At 41.0% G+C, this 22568-nt stretch overlaps 1 protein-coding gene across 1 annotated transcript in view; it reads left to right on the top strand.

Annotated features, from left to right (window-relative positions):
* The window catches only part of LOC139731515 (zinc finger SWIM domain-containing protein 5-like), a 53181-nt gene that overhangs the window by 16169 nt on the left and 14444 nt on the right, over window positions 1-22568 (top strand). Inside the window, exons 4-5 of the mRNA XM_071642399.1 lie at window positions 15343-15513; window positions 17391-17573. Of these exons, the coding sequence (XP_071498500.1) occupies window positions 15343-15513; window positions 17391-17573 (354 nt within the window). The remainder of the gene's footprint in view (window positions 1-15342; window positions 15514-17390; window positions 17574-22568) is intronic.

Below are 22568 nucleotides of genomic sequence, written 5' to 3'. Positions count from 1 at the left end.
TCTGTTTGCCTACTTGCCTCTCTGTCTCTGCAAAGTTTCACAGATCTGTTGAATTTCATGCCATTATATTCACTTTGAAGGGGAGGGGGCAAATAGTGTCATAGACCGTGATTCTTAAATTGAAACGCTCCGGTAACATTGACGTGGGAGTCGCGGCGAACGAATGTTGAATGTTATGCCGCATCATGGCAGCAGGCAGCCGGTGGTGCCACGAGGCTATACCCAGTGGACGATGCTCCGGAGTGAAGCCAGATGGTTTTGGGGAGGAAGAACATGAATGTTGCACGCTCTTTGTCTGTCTGACAGTTGATGACTTCATCTACCTTGTCTGTGCGCCGCACCAACACCGGGAATCAAACCCACATGTCGTCGGATCGTCATGTACAGTTCAGCAGGAAGAGTTTGTGATAGGGGAATGGTGTGTGGGGGGAAAGGGGGGGGGGGAGGAGAGAATGGGAGAGGGAGGAGTGGGGAAGAGTAGGATTAGGTAGCAGCAAAAGGGTGAGAGAATTCTGTATACAATGTAGACCTGAGATGGGAAATCTGGCAGTTTTCGGTTTTTTGTTTTTTGATTTGTAAAGTTCAACACTAAGGAAGCCATTATTTACCTACAGTGTAGTTTATACTGCAGGCGGGTTTCAGAGTCTCCTTGAGAAGGTTTGAAAGTCCGCTTGGAAAAGCGGTCTCCTGTCTGTTTAAACTGCTCGCGCTGGTTTTGCCCAAGCAGGCCCGACTGGCTCCATTCCCATGGTAACCAAATTGCCCTCCAATACATGGCGTGGGCTTTTGAATTCTTACAAAACTACAAATGTGATTGAGCTTGAAAGTGTGCAAGTGAAGTTGCATTTATTAGTGGTGGTTGGTCACGACAATGGCTTGTTTGTGTTAGCTGGCGATGACATTCAGTGAATACTTTCCTGGTCAGTAAAATGGCAACTTTTCGAACCCCTTAGCATTTATAATGCAGCCGAGGCTCTGAAGCACCCCCTGTTTATGACATGACCTGAAACGTTTCAGACTTCAACATCTGCCAGAAACGTCTGAAACGTTTGAAACGTCTGAAACGTCTGAAACGTCTGAAACGTCTGAACTCCAGAAATCAGACTTCAACATCTGCCAGACATGGAGAACAAGCTGGGAAGACACCCAACAACCTGCCCAACTCGTTGTCACGCCCAATACATCTGTCCCCCCAGGAGCAAACCTCCCAAGGAGTGAGTGGGTGTCTCTAAATTGGATTCGAACGGGAGTTGGACGTTTCAATACAGCTAGCATCGTTGGGGGCTACGCCTGTCAGCAGCTTGCCAGTGTGGTGCACCAGAACAGACTGCTCAACACATCATGAGTGAGTGCCCTGATCTCCGCCCTCCTGACAGTATGGACCTAAAGCACCCTACTCCAGAGACTGTAACTTGGCTACAACAATTGAGGGACATTATTTAGCTGCTGCTGCCTCATAAGCAAGAAGAAGAAGACATGACCTGATCAGACCTAATCAGATCTCCTTTTCTGAATTCTCTCTGATTGTATAATGAGCCGAAAAGGCTGCTCGAAGCTGCAATAGGAGGCTTCAGAACCTCCTTTTGTGCGTAGTGTAAACGGGGTATAGGAGCATATGATCACGCAACCATGGGACCGATGGCGCTAAGACAAATCTAGAGAACTAGGGAATGAAGATGACTTGCCTTGCCTACGGGCACAACAGCTGCTTCCAGGGGACTCAAACCAGGGACCTCACGATTGGGAGGCCATAGTCTTACCCACTGAGCCTCAGTGGCTCCTCAGGATAAATGCAGGGTGCTTCAAACCTACTGGCCCACTTCCCTGGTTGCTGTAGGGGGCAAGCGTGTACCTCCTTAGGGCAAATTATGTGAATGGACTCTCGCCTTTGAAAAAATTTGGGGCCTTTGCAGAACGCCCATATGGCAAGCGGTGAAATATCCTCTGATATGATGCCCTTTACTGCTTTTATTCTGATTAAACAGTCATGTTCCGAATCACTGCATGATACACCTGCATCGCTTTGCCATGATATCCCATATCATATTGGTTGTTGTCCTTTCCTTGAAATTTGGTGCATTTGTTTGTGAGTTGCTTGCCTGCCTGCAAGTTTAAGGTATATAGGAAAAAATTTTTCCTGATAAATCAGTTGCACACTAATTAAGGGAAATTGAAATTATGCTTGGCACCCTGTGATTGCTGTGAAGTTCAAGCAAAATTGAGTAATATGTCTCTTTCTGAAGTGATTTGAAAAGAAACATCGCATATTACTATCATGCTTTCAAATAAGGGATAGGTAAGAAAATCCACCCTTATGACTTATTAATATGTGTCCATCCTATGTACTTCAAGCCAAGTAGGTGAATTAGAGTGCATCATTATTTTCTACAATATCAATTTGATAGTGTTGATCAAGGTGATGTCTTACAGGTAGTGAATTGCCAGTTGCCTAAACTATGACCAGGTTTTAAACATTTCATATCTTCTCTGCTGGGTAGCCAGTTGACTGCAGATTTGCATCTTCAGTGTGTGATGCTTGAGCCTTTTTATCACACTGTTGTGTATTTGATGAGACTGCATAGATTACACTGAGCGAAAGTAGAGCTTAATCTTAGGAACATACAGGTGTGCCTTTTTGACATGGCAGAGCCCCAACCGGCTCCTTCTTCTTTTCTCATCTGTTGGACTTATGAGTTTATGCTGGTTAACGAGCCGTTGTGTGTCATTTCTTGATTGAGCCAGCACTTATTGTACCTGTGTAAATCTATTTAGCTGCACTAATTACATAATGTAACCCCATCCATCTATGTCCATTATGCAATTAACCAGGATTGGTTTTGTGCTCTCTCTCTCTCTGACATGCACTCACTGAAGAAGGTGATGATGATGATGATGATGAACTGACGTTGAGTGCTGACACATTTTTCCATATGCAGGGACTAAGGCTGCTGCTTGTTCCTGCACTAGGAGGCAGACAGACAACCACATTGGGTACTAATAATGCATACATGTGATGCATTTTGATAGTTAAGTGCAGAAACAAACTGTCTGTACACTCATGTTTTAAGGCTCCAGAATCCAGAGAGGTGAAAGGGGGGGGGGGCCAAAAAGTCATAGATTTATTTCAAACAAGTTGACAAATACCATGTAACTTTGACTAGGATAATTCAATGGCTTTTAAAGTTGACTCACATAAGAGAAATATAATGTACATTTTATAATACCTGTCCGAAGGAGGGTTATATCGTAATAAGTGTAAGGTCAAAGTCACTTGAATTGATTTAGTATAATTGATTATGTAATCAAATTTGTTAGCCTTGTCTGTAGAAAGATATTTAGTTTTCTTCCTTTGATATTTTGTATTTCTGATTATTATAGAGAACTGCAGTATTTTGTTTTAACTTGTGCTATTTCATAATACAGTCCCAAATCATCTGTAATAAACGACATCCTATAATTAATCTGGGGATCATTTTTTTTAATGAAATCTAGCTGCTCATTAAGCGCACTGTATCATGAGAAGGAATGTTCAGCTTTTGCTGAGGTGACATCAAGATCATGATTCACTTTGCATTTGAATCAAGTATTTGATATTTCCTTCATGATATGCAGTTTGAGCAAAGACATTCGTGCACAACCAGAAAAAGAAAGAAAAAGAAAAAATGCCTTCCATTCTAACCAGCATTGGATAATTAGCCCGAAAAAGGGTAGATTCAAATTCATCCAAATTCATTTGGGCAATTTGTCAATCAGTTGCAATAAAGGGTAGATTTTAAATCAATTTAGAGTGTACACCTGATGATGCAGCTTGATGCGAGTACATAGTTGAACATTTTCAGCACCCGACTCATGCTAGGCATCGGGAATCTGTTGGCACGTATGTCGTTAAGATGAATCACATCAACTTAAAATGATATTCTTTGCGATAAAAGTCAATTCTTGAAAGAGACTGGTTCTTTGTCTCAGTAGATTGAAGACACTACTTATGTTGTATTTGTAATAGACTTGCTGAATGGAATGCATTTTGAATGCAGAAAGAGTGTTCAAGGGAGTGGGATTAACATAACAACATAGATTTGTGAATGTGGGACACTCAGAGTGTCATATACCTCCTTTCTTCTTCTTTTACTTACAAATCATGCTGTCATGATTATCAAGTTTTGGTGGTTTTCTAGGAATTTTGTCGCCAAAGACTGCGTTACTCTCTGGAAATTTAGGAGGAAAATGTCCTTGGGAGTATCAAACTGTGACTTTAAAGTGCTTTACTGACCTTAACATGAGTGTAGGATTGGAAAATGTTTTATTTCAATTATCAGTTGGTAAGAGGGATATGATCTTTCATTTGACTCACGTGTGCTCATTTGAATCTACTGTAGGATCTTTTTTTCTATTCTTTTGAAGATGTGAGAGTTTTGAAAAAAAAAATAGAATAGATTGAGTTTCATATAATTGCACTTTGCACACTAAACAGGCTGGATATCTGGCTACCATTGACAGTCAAAATGTTAAATTCATGGCAAGAGCACTCTTTACATTGCTTTAGAAAATACTATAATATCAGCATAACGTAGAATATAGTAGGTTTATATACAAAGCAGAATTTCAATACAAAATGCTGTACCATAAAGCCTACTCCAGTTCCTTTTCAACCTGCCAAACACAATGCTGAAAAACCCCAGGCACATGCTAATAATATGCTTGGAAAAGTGTGATGATAGTCCAATCCACTCTTGTCCTGGAATGAAATACTGCTGCCCACTTTGTATACTAATATTTGTATACTATGGAATGGAAGGAAAAGAAGAGCAAAAGGCTGTCCTACCAAGACTACACTCGTACATCCCGGCTTTTGGCCTTGTCTACCCTTATCTTACCCGACAACCGCGCGCCGCTTGATTAGAGTCGCAGGCCCTCAACCGGCTCCCGGCTCTCAGCGGCTGGCTAGAATTACGCTTCGCCAGGGCTGAGGATACAAGCAGCCGGCCCAGATACCATTACCGACGAGAGCGAGACATCCCCACAGGAAAGACGCTATCATGGCAGCCGTACCTGCCTCTGCATGCGAAAGCCGCCGTGCGTTGTGTTGTAACGTCAGCGGCTGCCCCCCTTTGCAGCGGGCATGCAAATTAGTATGTATGTCCATTTGTGAGTTCTCTCTTCCTCTTCGTTTGATGGAGTGTGTTGTAGTGGCCACTTGGGATGCTTCATGTCCGTGTTATACATAAATTCATATTTTCGCCCTCCATGCTCCGGGCATGAGACGCCCAGCTGATGATCCCACGCGTTGCCAATTTGAGGATGAAAGACATGTGCCAATACCTTGATGCTTTTTCACTCAAGTCACAGTCAGGAAATTCTATCCACACTGATTATTATTTTTTGTGACAGAGGGGTGTATTATAATTTAAGAAAATAATAATTCTCAGTGCTTGAAGGGAAAGCTCTTGATTAAATGGCTCGATGATATGAAATGCATTTTATTTGATTTCTTATCTAATGCATGGATTGACAGAAATGGGGGCTGCCTTCATTCCAACAAGACCATTACCCATTGCTGCATGTTTTCCCCATTGTTGAGATATTGAGACATGCCTCTTTTCCACAACATGCAAATTCAAGATAAGTTGATGTCCAAATTGCATTCATTTACAAGGAAATATCCTTGGAGCAAAGAATGTGAAGGACCTGTCAAAATTTTTGTGCAAATTTTTGGGCTGCCACGGCAACCGGGCACTTGAAGATGTCGCTGTTTATCATCTTACACCCGACCAGCCTCATTCGATTTGCGGGGAGGAATGGGGGGAAAAATATTATGTCGCATGTAACGCGGCATGAATTATGGATGGTGTGTAGGTTGTGAGCTCATTTACAAGTGATGAGATTGGGCCGGGGACGTTTCCGTGGTAGCAGCGTTTCTTTTTGCGGACAGGGTCGCCACTATATGTACATTTCCACTCCATGCAGCCGACAAAATGTTCACAAATGTTGAAGTTAGCAATGCCTTGCCTCTCTCTTTTAGCAGAGAAGGTGTCCCATCTTGTCACTAAGGGGTCATATTTATTTCAAGTAGAAAGTAAGGGGGAAAAAAAGATTTCCATGAATTCCCGTGACAGCATGCAGTTGAGTGCTGAGATAAACTGAAATTTTGATTACAAGAACGACACAAGATCGCCGAGTCTCTCCGGAGAAGGATCAGCTTCCTTTGCTCATTTGAATAATCATTTTGCCGCGCCAATCTGAACAGCTCTGGAATTTAAGTGAGTCTCCTTATTTTTCATGGCAGTTTGGCTGTAGTTCATGAAAAAAAAAAAACAGAGGAGGGAAGAAATTCACAACCCAGTGGATCCAATCTTCCATTTTCCAACAAGTAGCATGCCAGCTCTAAATATTCACCAGTCACATGTGAAACGGATGCGATGTTTGTGCATGCATTAAAGCAGCTCAGCCAGTGTGCCTCATCAGTGAAACTCTACGCTGCAACCAAATGCATTACTCTTACCCACTCCGCCACTCCAAAACGAACGAGACAAGGTGGGGGGGGGGGGTGTGGATGGGGGCTGGCTGTGATTGCTGTCGCCGCGGAAACACGTCCCACCACGATAGGACTCTTTGAGGAAAATGTTAGCTCAGGCCGTGCAAACTCCTCCTGTCGTGCGACCATGGTCGACACATTTACAAATAGATGAAAGCGCCTGCCAAGCCGAGCCGAGGTACTTCATTATGGCAGCAAGCAGATAGAGATTTACTGGGCGCTTCAATCAGCATGCGTAAGTAATGCCGCCTCTGTCGTTGCGGGTCGACCGTCTGATGTAGAGGGCAGCACCACCCTCCTATCTCAAGGATGAGGGCGGTCTTGTGTTGGGCAGATGGATATGTCCCGTCTTATCACACTTACACATTTCTGGAAAGGTGCTCTCCTTGTGTGTTGTATGAGGGGAGACTGATGGTCACATCTCAGGGAGCTGCAAGAAGGCGGTATCTATATTAAGATAGTGCTGAGGTGATGGTCATATTCACTGTGGTACTGCAGTGTTTAATCAGATTGGTTTTGCTTAAATCTGTAACTGGAGTGTGGAAGTGCTAATCAAATTTTAGGTCTCTTTCCTGGAAATTTGAAAAGCTACAGATGCCTGAGGTTCCATGTCCTTAGTTCATGGTATATCCAGCGAACTCACTGCCACCACTCTTTAACCCATTGATGATGGGCTGATTTTGCTACAACATGCATTTCCCATAGACACTTGCCTGAGTATACTCGGGACTCGTCCTCAATGGGTTAATTAACAGCAGGCTCCGAGTCATGCATGCACACAGCAAGTAACTGCCATATTTGTCAGGCATGCATTTGTATCAGACTGCCACTCATTGTGTAAACAATACTGACCAGAACAAGAGAAGGAAGTATTGCTATGACTGAAAGTAAACACAAATGAGTTCCATTTGTGCTTTAGAGTAAGACTAAGAGAGGGAAAGGAGGAAACAGAGACTCCACTCCAGTCTCTTACATGTAATTAATGACAAACTCTGAAAGCTGCCTCTCTATGTCCGAATTGATGTACATTGTACAATTTGATGAAATGGCTGTGCGTGCAAGACTAATCCAGATTCCTCATCAGTAACCAAACGTTGATTGCCATTGATTAGCAGTGCGAGATGCCCATCTACCTAATGAGAGCAGGGATAGGTGGGAAGAAGAGAGAGTGACCGGCCATACATTTCGAGGAGGAAGGGCTATATAACCTTTGTCCCTCATCCCGGTATCCCATGGCGATGACCTTCCTCTGTCAGCTCTGGGCATTGAGACAAGCTCTGGATGTTGAGGCAAGCCTCCTCCACCCTTAATGCGGGATTCGCATCTTTCTTCTCTCAGCAAATTCAAATGACATCCACGGGGCTGTAGGCAGTTAGAGCAGTAGGCAGCCAGGAGTCAAGTGTAAAAATTACAAACAACACTGCAGTATGTGCTATTACAGATTTTATTATTTTTTTTTTTAGCAATTGTAACCCTCTGTACAAATAAAGATTGCAACTATCATAGCAAATATTCACCCCTTTGAATATTAATCATATCTTTCTGCCATGATTTTGTAGCATTGATCAATAGAATGCTACTTATAGTGTACACACAGATTAAAGCCCTTTCTTTATACTGCTTAAAATACTGTTCATCATACATGTAGGAAACATTTCATATTTGCCAAATATTTCTTAGGTGTCCAACAGAAATAGAATCTTTTAACCAGACAATGGAAGGATGGTCCATGCACTTTCAACATTTATTTGATATTCTATAACTTGTATTGATTGTTTATTTGTTGGTGTTATTGTACTTAATAAACAGTTAGATATTTAGTTCAACACCATCAAAATGTTTTAGAACACACACACACAAATGAGCTACACAGCAATTTAAACTTCAACAAGGAGGTCAGTTGAAATCAAACTTTAACTTCTTTATGTTTTTGCTTTAAGTAGTCTAAAATGGAACGATTGATTTTGGTGAGGCTTCAAAGCTATAAAGTTTTAAATCTGAATGCATGTTGAAAATAATGGTCATAACCACAAGTTGTAGTTTATTATAAAAAGATATCTCATGAGGGAGAAATACATCACTATCTTTGTTTTATGAACATGATGAAATATTCAAATGACGCTTCAAATCATTTGTGTCTTCGGTGAGAGCAAGGTTTTCAGAGCAATAAAAGAAAACTCCAGGGGAATAGAAAAAAATGTGAGTAAATGTTCATGTTGGCAGACATCTTTGCCACTTGAGCTCAAGCTTGTCTAATGCTTGTCTGACATCAGATGTCCTCTTCAGACAATATCGAGGATGGAAATTGCGGGAGAGGACCAGTAACCTTTTAGGACAATTGTGTGCCATGTGTGGCACAGGTACATATTCCAGCACATCACCACAAATCAAACTGTATTACAGCATGCATTCACCAAAGAAGTTCTTAGCAAACACCATCGTCTAACCTTATTTCAGTTTGGGAATAGGTGCATCTGGCCATGAAACTCGGACAAGGGTTATTGCTCTTAAGTTGGCACATTCCAAATTACATTCAAGCGGAGATGCTGTTCAGAAATCTTCCATGGTGGAGACCATGAGAACTGGTGAGCTGTACGCCCACCTGTTATGTCTGACAAACACTTTACACAACTAGAGCAAACAATGTGTACCATTAATTTTTGGTGCCAAAGTTCAGCAGGTCAGCCAAGGTAATATGTACCTGAGACGATTCAGTTCCAACTGTATCGGTGTCCCAGACAACATCTCACTGTGTGTTCTCCAGATGACAAAATGTAGCACTGCAGAATCCAAGATCCATATCGATATCAGTGGAATCATTAAATGCAAATGTACATGATACGTATGTAGTAAGTGAAGTAAAATGACTCGCAATGCATGATGTTAGGGTCTGTTAGGAAAATACATGCGCAAAAAGATGTTATGGTTTCATATTGTGGCTGATCTAGAGGTTATGTCAAATTTGATTGTCGGAATGTTAAGCTCTCACGTCAGAAAAGCAAGTTTGTTCCTTTTTTTTAATGTCATGCTAGTCAGGGTATGCAATGACAGCAGTTACAAGCAAACATGTTGATATTCAAGAATTGTTTTCATTGCTTTGGGTCGGGCAAGTACATCATATACTGGCTACACCTTCTGTTATGATACCATTATCTGACTGCTCATGAACTTTCAACAACAATAACAAGAGCAAGAACCACAGCAAGAAAACAGTGAAAGTAAATGCGTTCATTTCCTCCGTTTGGAACAACACCTACAGCTCTACAATGTTTTTCCATGCAGTTTTGTCTTTTATCTTTGTGGTCAATATTTTGGAGCTGTTTGTTGCTGTTTTGATTTACGCACGTGATGTACGTATGTCGGCTTCGTCGGACAACAACTAAAAGGGTAAGGCTCCGCAAAGTTCAAGTGAGTCTCAATAATGCTGTTGTCTGGAGAAACTTGTCATGATGGAATTGACGAAATGGCAAGGTTTTAACTTCAGATTTTCTGAGGATGGATAAGGAAGAGGAGAAAATTTTTGACGTGTTGTGTAAAGTTTTTCGAGATAGTTGTGTTGGCCAGAAAGAGAAGCGCTGAAGGAGATCCACAATGGCGTTGACGTTACATCGGTTTCATTTGAAAGGGCCGACTGACGTCCGCGCGGCCGTCAGATGACGACGTGTAGCCGCACATTAGGCTGATGTCATCAGAGAGCCTCCTTATTGATTAGCCGCTCATTTAGCCGACAGTATTTACGCCACCATCATGGAGCCTGATGTGGATATGTAAAGGTCATTCAAATAGCCGTTGGTGTGGCGAGAGCTGAGCTCTGCGTGTGTCCCTGCCCTTCTTGTTTGTGCATCTCATGAGTAGTCTCAGCGTTCGTGTTTGATCTCGTGTCGGTAAATAAAATGTCCAACGAGGCCGTCAATACTTCCCTCACAAACCTCCAGAAAGGCAACAATCACACTCAAGGCAGGCATTTGTAAAGACTGTGGACGCATGCACTCAAAGACGTCACTGAAGCCATTTTCTTCTCAATTCTGCCGTATGATTTCTTGGTCAGAATGCTTACTTTTCTATGACAAAGTCTGTTCATAATTTCTCCCTCTCCCATCCGTTTTGTAGAGGGCGTCTTGTTGCCAACATCAACTTTGATCATTTAGTGTAATCCAGAAAAAAAAAATGTTTATACCAACATTCGTGATACCAAGTACCAATGTATACACTTGACAAAAGGCAGAGATACTTCCTAGTATCATTAGTTGTGATTTCACTTAACAAAACTCATCAAATAACTCTTGAACTATTGCAGTTTTGATAGTTGCTTATCTTGTGGGGGGGGGGATGTTCATAGATTCTTACCCCCTTTTCATGAGATCATGTGCTTGTTTGCTGTTCAGTGTGTCAGTACTTAACTCATTGCAGGAGATGAGATGACAGTCTCATGCAGTGAAAGTGGAAACAACTGTTGTCTGCTGAAACATTTTGCCAGTAAACCAGTAGCCGTCATAAAATTGAGAAAGGGGAGTGCTCTTTCGCAGACATCCGAATATCAAGATATGATTGTGAAAGGCGGGGTCTCCATAGATATGTTTTCCCCATTGTTCACGCAAATGCTGAGTGGCAAAAGCACATGCTGGCCATTTGAATGCATACCCTGATGATTTATTTGCATCTGAGCATAATTTTCCTTTCTGTATTATAGATCCCACTTTTTAAACATGTTCATATTTCATTCAAATCTCTCTTAGCTTATTTATGCTGCAAGCTCTTTGATGCAAGGCAAAAATTAGCTGATATAGCTACTTTGTAACTGTGCATAATGATTCATGTTGATACTAATTAAACAAAAATGAAAAAAAAAATTGTTAACAGACATATCACGAAAAATGATCACATTTTTTGGTCATTAGGAATGTGAAGGGTGACAAATCAAAATGTCTCAGTGGTGAGTACCTTGAGTCATAATTTTTGCCCATTTCATGTGAGAGATGAACAATTCTATAAAAGTGATAAATCATGGCAAAATGATTGCCTTTGAGGATTTTTAGTTCTGTCGATGGAAGAAGATAAATTGGACAGATATAATCTCCTCCAGTGGCCAGCGTGACGGTGTGTTTGTGTGGCTTTGGCTTAAATTGCTCTTTTTTTTTCTTGGTAAATGTTCATAATGCCCACTTTTATATGACAATTGTCATTCAGACCATTGCTCATCTGTTGCCATTGTGCCACTCTATTTATTCCACAAATAATTTCCTTGCGATGAATCCTTCTCAAAGACACACATTGCTGAACTCGCATATATTTTCTGCGGAGTTCTAGTCACATTGTTATTATTATCATTTTTTTTTTAAATTTACTGCCGTGCATGCAGAAGGTTTGAGAGGAGCGGCGCCCTCTGTGTCCATCCTAACCTGTCACCTCCTGCCGCTCCTTCCTCTTCCCATGGCCAAGTAGATGACATTCCTTACACAGGAAACATTGTTCTCTGCCATACCTGGGGTCTTCCAGGGGGGCAACGGTTTACCCATGAAGTTCCTCTCCTCTGCCTCCTAGCTCCTCCTTCTCATTTCTCAACAGAACAATATACTGTAAAAGTGGACATATTCGCGGTGTTGAAATTTTCACGCAACCCGAAATTAGCGCGGAAATAAAAGCACGCGAATAGTTTTTCTTGCCATATGTTCCAATAGTTGATGTCATGATTCCGCGGAAGTAAAAACACGCGAAACTCTTCTTATCCCGCCGAGTGTGAAAAATTAGTCACGCGAAAATATCCACTTTTACAGTACATGATAGTTTCAAATGGGGTCATTTTAGAGGACTGCAATGCAAAATGCATTCTTTTTTACGTATCTCATTAAGCTTGAGCATTTTTTTTTTGAATGAATTTGTTTTCTACTAAGAGTGAATAATATCAGAATTAATTTTATATGCATTGTCAAATCCTAGTGTTCAAATCCGCTGTATTATTTTACAGTAGGACTTGTAGTTTTCATCTATGAAAATAGGAATAGAAAAGAAGAAGTGCGTGATGAGAACAGATGAATTGCATGGAAGCTCAGAATGATGATGTGTTTCAGAATTACAATGTCGTTAAAAGACATGTGATATTCTCCCCCCCTCCCCAGTGGACAGCATCTTTGTTTTGTTGACTTGATTTTTGTTTCAGGTGTGAGGGTTAAGGTTATCTGAGGAAAGAAGTGTGCCATCCCAGCTGTTCTGGGGAAAGGATATCACTGTCAATATCATCAATCAATCTCACCGCGAATCTCTTTGGCCTGGCGTTATCGACAACCAGATTTTCTTTGAAAAACGTTTTCTCAAATCTTCATGGATTGTCTTTGAGATTTGGATGGTCTTGCATGTATTTGTGTCACCCATCTGTCACAGGCAGATAGGGCTTATCAGACACCTTATCAAAAGAAAAAAAAGGAATTCCTCGTGTAGGCGCACGGGTGAAATGATACATTCAGGCGACATGTTTTGCCGACGTTCCCCATCAAGAGATGATAGAGCCTCCACGACTCGTTCCGACGCTGCTTTCATTGCCTTATTTTATGGCAAAAAACGTCAGTCGTTTCACGTTTCCTCAGCGACGTGATGCATACTTTTGAATATATTGCCAAGCTGATGTCTGTGTCAGTGCCATTAGGAAAAGCAGATTATTATTGTAGAGTAAAGAACACTGGTCCAACTGCAAGGGACTATGTTTTTGTACATTCCAAAATTGTCTTCATTCATTTTGGACAGCAATGAGGCATGCTGGGCCCTGTTTCATAAAGCTCTTCGTAAAGTTACGAACAATTTATGAGCGACTGGTGATCAGTTCTGATGTGCTATATGTATCAGAATTTCTATAATTTAGCACAAGAACCAATCACCAGTCGCTCGTAAGTTGTTCGTAACTTTACGAACAGCTTTATGAAACACCCCCAGGACTGTTTTGACTTAACACCACCAACACACCAAAAGTTGCATAATTCCACCTTCAGGTGTCAGATTGGTGTGGAACGCTGGGAATCTCTGGAGCTCCATCCTCATACATGTACCTTTGTGATGAAATCTGCGAATACTAGGTCAGTTTTGTTTTTTTTTTTTGGGGGGGGAGGGGTGGGGCTGCACTGTGTGTTGGATGACCATGGCCATGCACAGATTACGCCGTGGAAGATCCAACAAAAGTTTTCTTGTCATCTGAATTTGCATGGATGCACAGTCCAGCAAATCAGTTGTGGAGATGGAACACATATCCCCAAACATCACAGTCTTTTTATTCTACTTGTGATGCTTTCCGTCAGAATCGGAAAATGGATCAAGCAGAAATTTGCACGCCTAAATTGTAATGGTATATTTTACAGCAGGTGTGAGTGGTCGCAATGCAGATCATCAGCAACTCATGCAGCATGTAACGAAACACGTACATCACATCCACAAAGTATATGATTTACTGCGAAACATCACTCAATGCTCAAGCTGCCTTTGGTTTAGTAGTCCAATCAAACACACAAAACAATGACATGTGCTCGGAGAATGTTTGGAAAATGAAACAAACTCTTATCAAACCGAAAGCAGCCTGAGAAGGAATTTGACACTTCTCATCAGAAACATCGTAGCTATTGTCAAGAGAGGTAAAAAAGTAGAAGGCCCATGCACATTCCAGTGGGACTGTGCATGTTAAGAAGTGGAGATTGGATTAATGTGTTGGCGTGATCTAATTCAACCAGAACTTGAGAGAAAGGGCAAAAAAAAATGACTATAAGGAAATCTCTCTCAAACAAATCCATTTGTCCGTCTTATCATTTCACTCCTCAAAATCAGAAATTTGGCTCGAGAAAAGCGAGCTTATCAGAAAGGTGCGGAGGGTCTCTGGCGATTCCCAGAGCTCCAGTCGCTCTCGTCTTCTTTCTTTGTCTTTCGTCACTTTTCCGTAGCAGTGGAACACGTGTCGTAACGCATCTGTTCGTACTTTTGGGCCACAACAGGAGAAAAATGAGATTCGCCGCAGTGATTCTCATTTCATCTTGTGTGGCTGCATGAAATGATAAAAAGTGCAGTCCTAGATGTTTGCACTTTTTCCTGCATTCTTTCAAAATGTAACTGCTGTTTTCAATGCAGAGTTATACTCTCTTTTTTTTCCTCAAGTCTCTTTCAGAGCAGAGGATGCCTATAGATACTCTTGTTTTCAAGATGGATTCTTTAGATATTTTTTTTTTCTTGGTGGTAGACATTACCATTGTGGACATTGTCGTTTTCTCCTCATATTTGCATATTTTTCCATTTGCCATCTCAAATGTATGTTTTGGAGGAAAATATGGGATAGATGAATATCAACTTAAAGTGCTAAAATGTGCATAACAGTGTTGGTGGTTTGAAAACTGGCAAATCATTTCCAATCTATTCCAATAACAAATCATAAATCAAAACATTGAACCCCCCCCCCCCCCAAAAAAAAAAAAACACCTTTGCTTCATATCCATAATATAGGATACAGGTAGATAGGAAGATACTACTACTGCTACTACTACTACTACTACTACTACAACTGCTAGTACTATTGATAAATAAATAGATAAATGAATAATATTAATAGATAAATAAAGAAGAATGATGAATAACATTCATATACCACTTCATGCATGCAGGTCTGAGTGCACTGATGCAGAACAGATGGGTTAAATAAAAATACAGAATGTAATTAATGTGATATATAAAAGAAGAGAAAAAAGTTTATAGATATATATAGATAAATATGTTTTATTCTTCCATTTTTCTTGTGCATATATATATATATTCAGTGTCTCGTCATCTCTTTGTCTCTCCCCCAGGTCTGCTATGGATGGTGGTGGTGATGAACCCAGGGTACTCAGTACGGGACAAGGAACAGTGGAGGGAGAGGTTACGGCAGTGGAGTTCCAACGACCTCTGTCCGCTGGAAGACGCCGACGCCCGCAGTAATATTCCAAACCCAGGACCAGGTGCAATAAACAATGTGGCAGGTATGTGCTGGTATGCTGACTCAACATTTTCATACCGGTGGTCTAGTGGCCCGGTGTCCCGGTGTCCTGGTGGCCCGGTGGCCCGGTGGCCCGGTTGCCATAGGCCACCAAAAGTTTATGCTTGGCCACCAAATGATAATAACCAATATTTATATAGTGCTTTTTCTAAACAGACACAAAGCCCTTAAACAATTTTAACAAAATACAAGAAATCAACAATATTTACCAAACAAAGCAAAACAGAACAGAGAAAGTACAAAGCAAAACAAATAAACAACTTGACCTTAAACTTGTCAGACTTTAAACTTGTCAAATAAATATGAAAAAAAAAGGATATCTTTTGGTGTCCTGATTGGGCAACTAGGATTTGAAATAGATTGATATGGTTCCTTTTAAATTCGGGCCACCAAAATTTGAAATGTAAAGATTGTAGCGGCTCGAACGGGCCACTAGAGAAAAAAGGTTTATATTGACCTCTTCTTGAAGTCGTGTGACTGTAATCCATTCACGATGGTGCAGTGACCAAGAGATATGAAATATTGCTGTCAATAGAAAAAAAATGATGCCATTATTTATACTCTTTTCTCGGATAATGTTTTAACTTGATAGGGAAGTAAACAATACGACATGAAATGAATTCACGCGAATTTAATGAGCTTGTGTGTGTCCCATATAACCATAACCTAGTTCAGGGTAGCATTGGTGAGGACCAGAAGGGTGCTTCTGTCTGATTCTGTAAAGCAATTGAATTGAATTGAATTGAATAGAATAGAATAGAATAGAATAGAATAGAATAGAATAGAATAGAATAGAATAGAATAGAATAGAATAGAATAGAATAGAATAGAATAGAATAGAATAGAATAGAATAGAATAGAATAGAATAGAATAGAATAGAATAGAATAGAATAGAATAGAATAGAATAGAATAGAATAGATTCTTTTATTATTGTGCCATTCTTGTTCACTGCTGGCAAAGTAAAATACAGTACTCTGAATCTGTTATTTCATTGAAGGAAGCAGGATGAATCTCCGACTGAGAAGCTTGATTTTGATGCCTTGAAGCAACCTGTCTCGATGCCAGCAAATATTTCTCAAAAGTGAAGCATCGGAAATCCTTATTTTTATAGATAATTGAGTTCACATGTCACATATCTATTCAACTTTTATACTATTTCAGTTTTATTTTTGGTGATAATCATTTGAAACTGATTGTTAGGCATGATGTATTCAAGTGAAATTTTATGAAGTAAACTCAGATAAGGAATAATCCTGTATATCAATGAGATTAGAGAAAAGTTGAAACGTTATTGTAGGTCTCTCAGATCCACCATCTCTAAATGCCATGGATTTTGTACAGAATCAGTTTTAAGTGGTATCACAAGAGTCAAACAAAGGCAGCATGTTATCATAGCAGTTTGAAAATGTTTTTTCTTCCTCCTCCTCTTCCTCCTTCTCCTCCTTCTCCTCCTCTTTTTCCTCTTTATCTTCTTTTGCTTCCTCCCTCCATCTCTTCCATCTCCTCCTCCCCTTCCTCCTCATCACCCTCTTCGTCGTCATCGTCCTCCTATTCTTCCTCTACCTCCTCCTTCCCCTCCTCCCCTCCTCCCTCTTCCTTTTATCCTCTCTCTTCCTTCCTCATCCCTCTCCCCTCCTCCCTGTCCTCCTCCTCCCCCTTCTCCTTCTCATCCTCCTCCTCCTCCTCCTCCTTCTCCTCCTTCTCCTCCTTCTCCCCCTTCTCCCCTCCTCCCCTCCGTCTTTGCCTCCCTTCCCCCTCCCTCTGCTCGTCTTCCCCTCCCTATCCTCCTGTTCCTCCTGCTCCTGTTCTCACTCCTCCCCCTCTTCCTCCTCATCCATCTCCTCTACCATCACCTCAGGACCGTCAGGGAACGGCGAGAGGCCTCGAACTATCTTCACACGGGCGATAGAGGCCTGCGACCTCCAGTGGACCGACAACCACTTACAAAACGTCTTGACCAAAGACTACTTCTTGTGTGTGCATCATCATAGAGACATGGACTTCGGTCTCTTCAACCAGTCTGGTTACCCCCTCTGGTCAGGTAATAGCTCATTGTCCTTCATGTTTTTCTTTGTTGTTGGGGTTGGATTTTTTTAATCTGAAAATAAAAAAGCCTACATGTACTTCTTTAAATCATCAGAAAAAAAAAAGATTGTGAAATTTTAGATTTCTTCTTTGTCATACGAGTGAAGGGTGTGTTTATTTCGAGCAGGTAAGATTTGATACAAGTGATTCATGTCATAACTGAGTTTTTGTGTTAGCCTGATGCTTAAATACTAAAGGTCTCGTCAATGACAAAATGGTCATATGGGTTCATGTATTCATGGCTTTGTGGGTACTTTTTTTTCTTAGTATATTGTTTCCCTCCCTCCCCCCCCCCCCCCCAAAAAAAAAAAAAAAAATGGGGGGGGGGGTAATTTTGTTATTATTTCTCAAACTGACACAATTAAGAATGTATGGGAAAATGATGTACATAATCAACCCATAAGAACAGAATTTTTATAGCTTGTTTCAAAATTATCTTTTCCTAGGCACTAGGCATAAGTATGAATTTGATCATGAAATTGCACCTTCTGAAAAGTTTCATAACACTGAGCTGCTTTTATATGCAATGAATAAATTGGTGCATATTGGATAATTGTTTTGGTATTGAAGCAACTTGTATGTAAACTCTACCTTTGCAGTTATGACTTAATTTCCTTTCTAGATGAATGAAATTATCATGCTCCATAATGTATGTTTTCCATTCCACAGTATCCTACCTATGCAGGCTTTACTTAACTAATGTACATTGAGTTTTTAATGAATGACAATGTCAATACACTTGTGCATAATGTAAACACCACCTCTAGAACATCCACCCCAGCTGTTACTTATGTTGGTGCCTCGCAACAAAGCAAAGTAGGCCAACAATGATGCTAGTTTCAGTCAAGGGGTGATATTGCATTGGTGTACATGTACTTTACCTACTTTATTACAAAGGTCTGGGGACAAACACCTTCCTAGCAATCTTTCTACCTGTCTTTTTACACTGCTTCTCCCCCCCCCCCCCATCTCCCCCATCTCCCCCCTCCCACCCCACTGACCCCCAGTGGTTGCTACCCTCTTGTTCTTCCACTGGTATCCACCCTCTTCATTTATGCCCCAAGGAGTAAATGGGCCCCAAATTATGCCCTTAGTGCCTTAGAACTCCTGGCTGTATTGAATGCCATAGCATGAACAAGAAGGCAGCAAAATGTACCCGCACTCCCACCCTCTGCATAATCTGGCCCTAGGAGGGGGGTCGTCATTCAATCAGTGAGGTTGCTGCACTTTCTTCCAGGGGTGCAACAGGGGTGCAAAGCATATTCCATTTGCCCAAAGAATGTTGCATTGCACTCCTGGATGGATCCCTTTCCTTGTGAAAGACCCATGCATACTTGTGGTAATGACATGAGGTATTTCACATGAAAACCCTCTAAATTTGGATCTAAGCGACCTGGTCCATGAATTCTCAGTCATTATCGTTTATACGAACTAGTAGCTTCAGGCAAAAAGTATAGACTTGGCTGCAAAGCATGTGTGCCAAATATCAGGGTACGCACGCTCATAGACAGGAGTTGCATACTCCATTCAAACAGAAAAAAACACACTCCTCATGAATCAAACTGATTTCTTCTCAATAGAAAAACATCAATTAGAGCGAATTTGTCCGATCCTGCAAAATGCCATTCATCGTCATTTGAAAAAAGAAAGAAAAAAAAAAAGGCATTGCTCCTTACACAACAACTCCAGTATACTTTGTGTGATGATAGTGCCCATGTGGTTTTGAACAGGCAATATACAGTATGTCATCACTTAAGATTCTCCCCTCGCTAACTGTTTGTTTGATCCCATGTGTCTATATAACTGTATGTCCATGTGATCACCAAGTTTACTGCCCTCATCCCCCAGTCAATAAATCCATTATGTCCAGTTCCCTGCAAACGGATCTCGATAGTCTTTGCTCCAAGCTGTATGATATAATGCTCCACTTAGTTCAGCACTTGCATGGAATCTCAAGGTATGATAATTGCTGCTGCCATGGCTACTGCCATACATATCAGCTGTAAGCATCAAAGTCATTGCCATAGCAACTGCGGTAGATGCGACGTGTAATAATCACAAATCTCTTGATGAGATAGAACATTCGACTGGTTTCTGTAATCATTGTACATTGTCACACTCTTGTCAAAACTGTTCCCCTTCATTTAAAGAAACATACCCATTTAAAGATGACCTTTGTTACTGAAAAGAAGAAGAAGAAAAAAATCTAGAAGATCAGTGTAGAAAAACAGGCCACAGCCTGGGAGTTAGGCTATATTGACATCACGCACTTCTACTTGAACAAGGTTTTAGCGTATAGCTGATGTGGCTGCCACTATATATCCTCTATACATCCTACATATCCTCTTGAGTTATTTATGCATGGGACATGGGTAAGACTAGTCGTTGTGTTCCGGATCACATGGCCAATGGAAAAAGCTGACATAATTGTTCATTTGATCGTCATTCATCTTGAAAGTTAATTCATTAGTAGTCAGCAATTATGCAGAAGGCAGTGTAGCAGGCTCAAAGAGAAAGAGAGAGAGAGGGTGCGATAGATGGAGGAACATGCGGCGTAACCTAAAAAAAAGAGAGAAATAAAGGCAAATAAAGTTGGGAATATAGAAATTAAGAGGAAAGAGAGGCAGAAGGAGAGAGACAGATAGAAATGAGAGGTAGATTAGTAGAGAAAACAAAACTGCAATGCCCAGAAATTTAACCACTAAAATGTTCATTTTGGGTGTGATAGTGCAAGCTGGAAAGAATAGGAACCCTTTTCGTGCAATCGCACAAGGACTGAAAGAATCTCTGAGGATGGTGATGGAGGACTGGTGATAGTGGATCATCTGGTAGAGACTCCGAAGAGTAGTCTGAAAATCATATCAGGGCAATTAACCCCCCACCCCCATTCCACCCCCAATTACCCCCAGGCTAAATGCTGGTTAGTGATAATGTTAGAGTAAAGATTAGGGTTAGGTTTAGGGTTACAGTATGAGTTAGGGTTAGGTTAAGGGTTAGAATTTGGGTTTGGGTTAGGAATAGGTTCAGTATTAGGGTTAGGGATAGGGGAAGGGTCTGGGGTAATTGTCCAGGGGGTATGTTTCCTGAGAACCTCTGAACAAAATGTCAGAAGAAACCAAAGGATGTTTCAGTATGTCATTAGAGATGGGGAGAACTTGTTGCTTTATGCAGTAATACATGATGGATAATCGAACGACATACACCAAATCAGGAGGGCGAAGACAGACAGGAGGAAGATTAGGATGATGATGAGGAGGAGGATGAGGAGGAGGCATTTGCATAGATGCCAGTAGTGGAGACAATGGCAGAGAGAACGAGATGGAGATGGATGGAAGAAAAAAAATGTAAGGGAGATTGGGAGGAGATAGAAGAGGGAAATTTACACAGAGAGTGAAGAAGAGAGAAATGAATTGCACAACCTTCGATATTGTTTGGCTTTTGTGCGCCATGCTTTTGTTCGTTCAGTTCTCGAGTGATTAGACACAACTGTAGCATGAACTCAAACGTCTGGAATATGGTCCATGCTCACACTGACTTCTCCCAGTAATTACTGCTCATTGTTGTGTATGTTAAAACATTTAATAATGGATCGCTTGGCTTTTTTTTTTCTTTCTTCCCTTCTCTCTCTTTCTCTCTTTTTTGCTGTTTTTCTTCCCTTCTGTACAGCAAACCTGAGCATTGCATATTTTGTCAGTCGTTACCATCAGAATGAATTTTTGTGCCGTGGTGATGTGACCTGCTGCATACTTCTATTTGCATCAGTGATTAGCAATGGCAGAAGGAAAAAATAAAGGGTTTCCATAAGTGAAAACAACATGATGAAAATAACACATGAATGAGCAATCACATTAGTCTATGGGAACTTATGCATGAACGTGATGACATTTTGGGAATTTTTGCTATAACGAAGGAGACTCTCTTTCTTCGGCGAACATGAAAATTACTTCTTTTGTTTGCCTGCAGGTTACTGGCAGGCATCGCAACAAAAGACTTTTGTGAAGCAAAAGGGAATTGCAGCCAACTTTTATCATTGCCTTAGTCGTAACAATGATTGGTTTGTGTGCTCCTATCTAACAATAAAGAGAGCCAATGTTATGCAAGCCGTCTCTAGCTGTGGTTTTGTAGATCAAGGATGCTGCGTGCCTTAATCAAGCTTATGTGAACATTTGCTTAAATGTCCACTGGAATAGAGACAAGTAAGGCAATGATTATTATTTATCAAAAGGGAAGAATGTCTATTACAGTGGTATGTTAATTCTCCTATGAATCAATACACTGACCACCAGTGGTGCTGTATATGGTACACTATTTTATATGGTACTACAAGTATCTGAGTTTGTTATAAAGTGTACTTGATGATGCACCAGATTGTTACTTCAAATGGCTTGTAGAATTATTTCAAGAACCATAGCTATCTGAGTTCGTTATAAAGTGCACTTGGTGATGCACCAGATTGTTACTTCAAATGCCTAGTCTGATTATTTCATGAACCTTAGCTATGTTAGTTTATTATGAAGTGTCCTTTATGGTAAATCAAATGGTTACTAGTACTTCAAATGGCTGGTGAAATTATTTCATGATCCATAGCTATGTCTGTGTGTTCTATCCTGTACCCACGTACAATGTATTCCCATGTCAAAGAGGCATGAAAGCCATTAACAGTAGAGGGCGTAGGCAGGTTCTGTAACTCCCCACCCCACTCCCCCCCCCCCCCTTCCTCCTTCGCCCCTTTGTAACATGGTCACACGATTGGTCAAGTGAAGTGGGCTGCCATCTCGTAAAGTGAACTGCCAGTGCTGCCTCATTACCGCCTGATGCATAATGCCGGCTTGTGGCCGGCCGCACGGCTGATCTATGCGAGAGAAGAGGGAGAAAATTGTCTCCCGAGTCGCTGGGATTTATTTGACAAGCCCCTGAATGCAAAACCACTTGTTTTGCAGTCACTTTCCGC

This window comes from Diadema antillarum, unplaced genomic scaffold (genome assembly GCF_040938485.1).
Source record: "Diadema antillarum isolate AM-2024a unplaced genomic scaffold, OU_Dant_1.0 seq00000376_RagTag, whole genome shotgun sequence".
In the NCBI taxonomy this organism is placed as follows: Eukaryota; Metazoa; Echinodermata; class Echinoidea; order Diadematoida; family Diadematidae; genus Diadema; species Diadema antillarum.
Note: the sequence above shows the minus strand (reverse complement) of the source record. Positions and strands in the feature narration are given on the sequence as shown.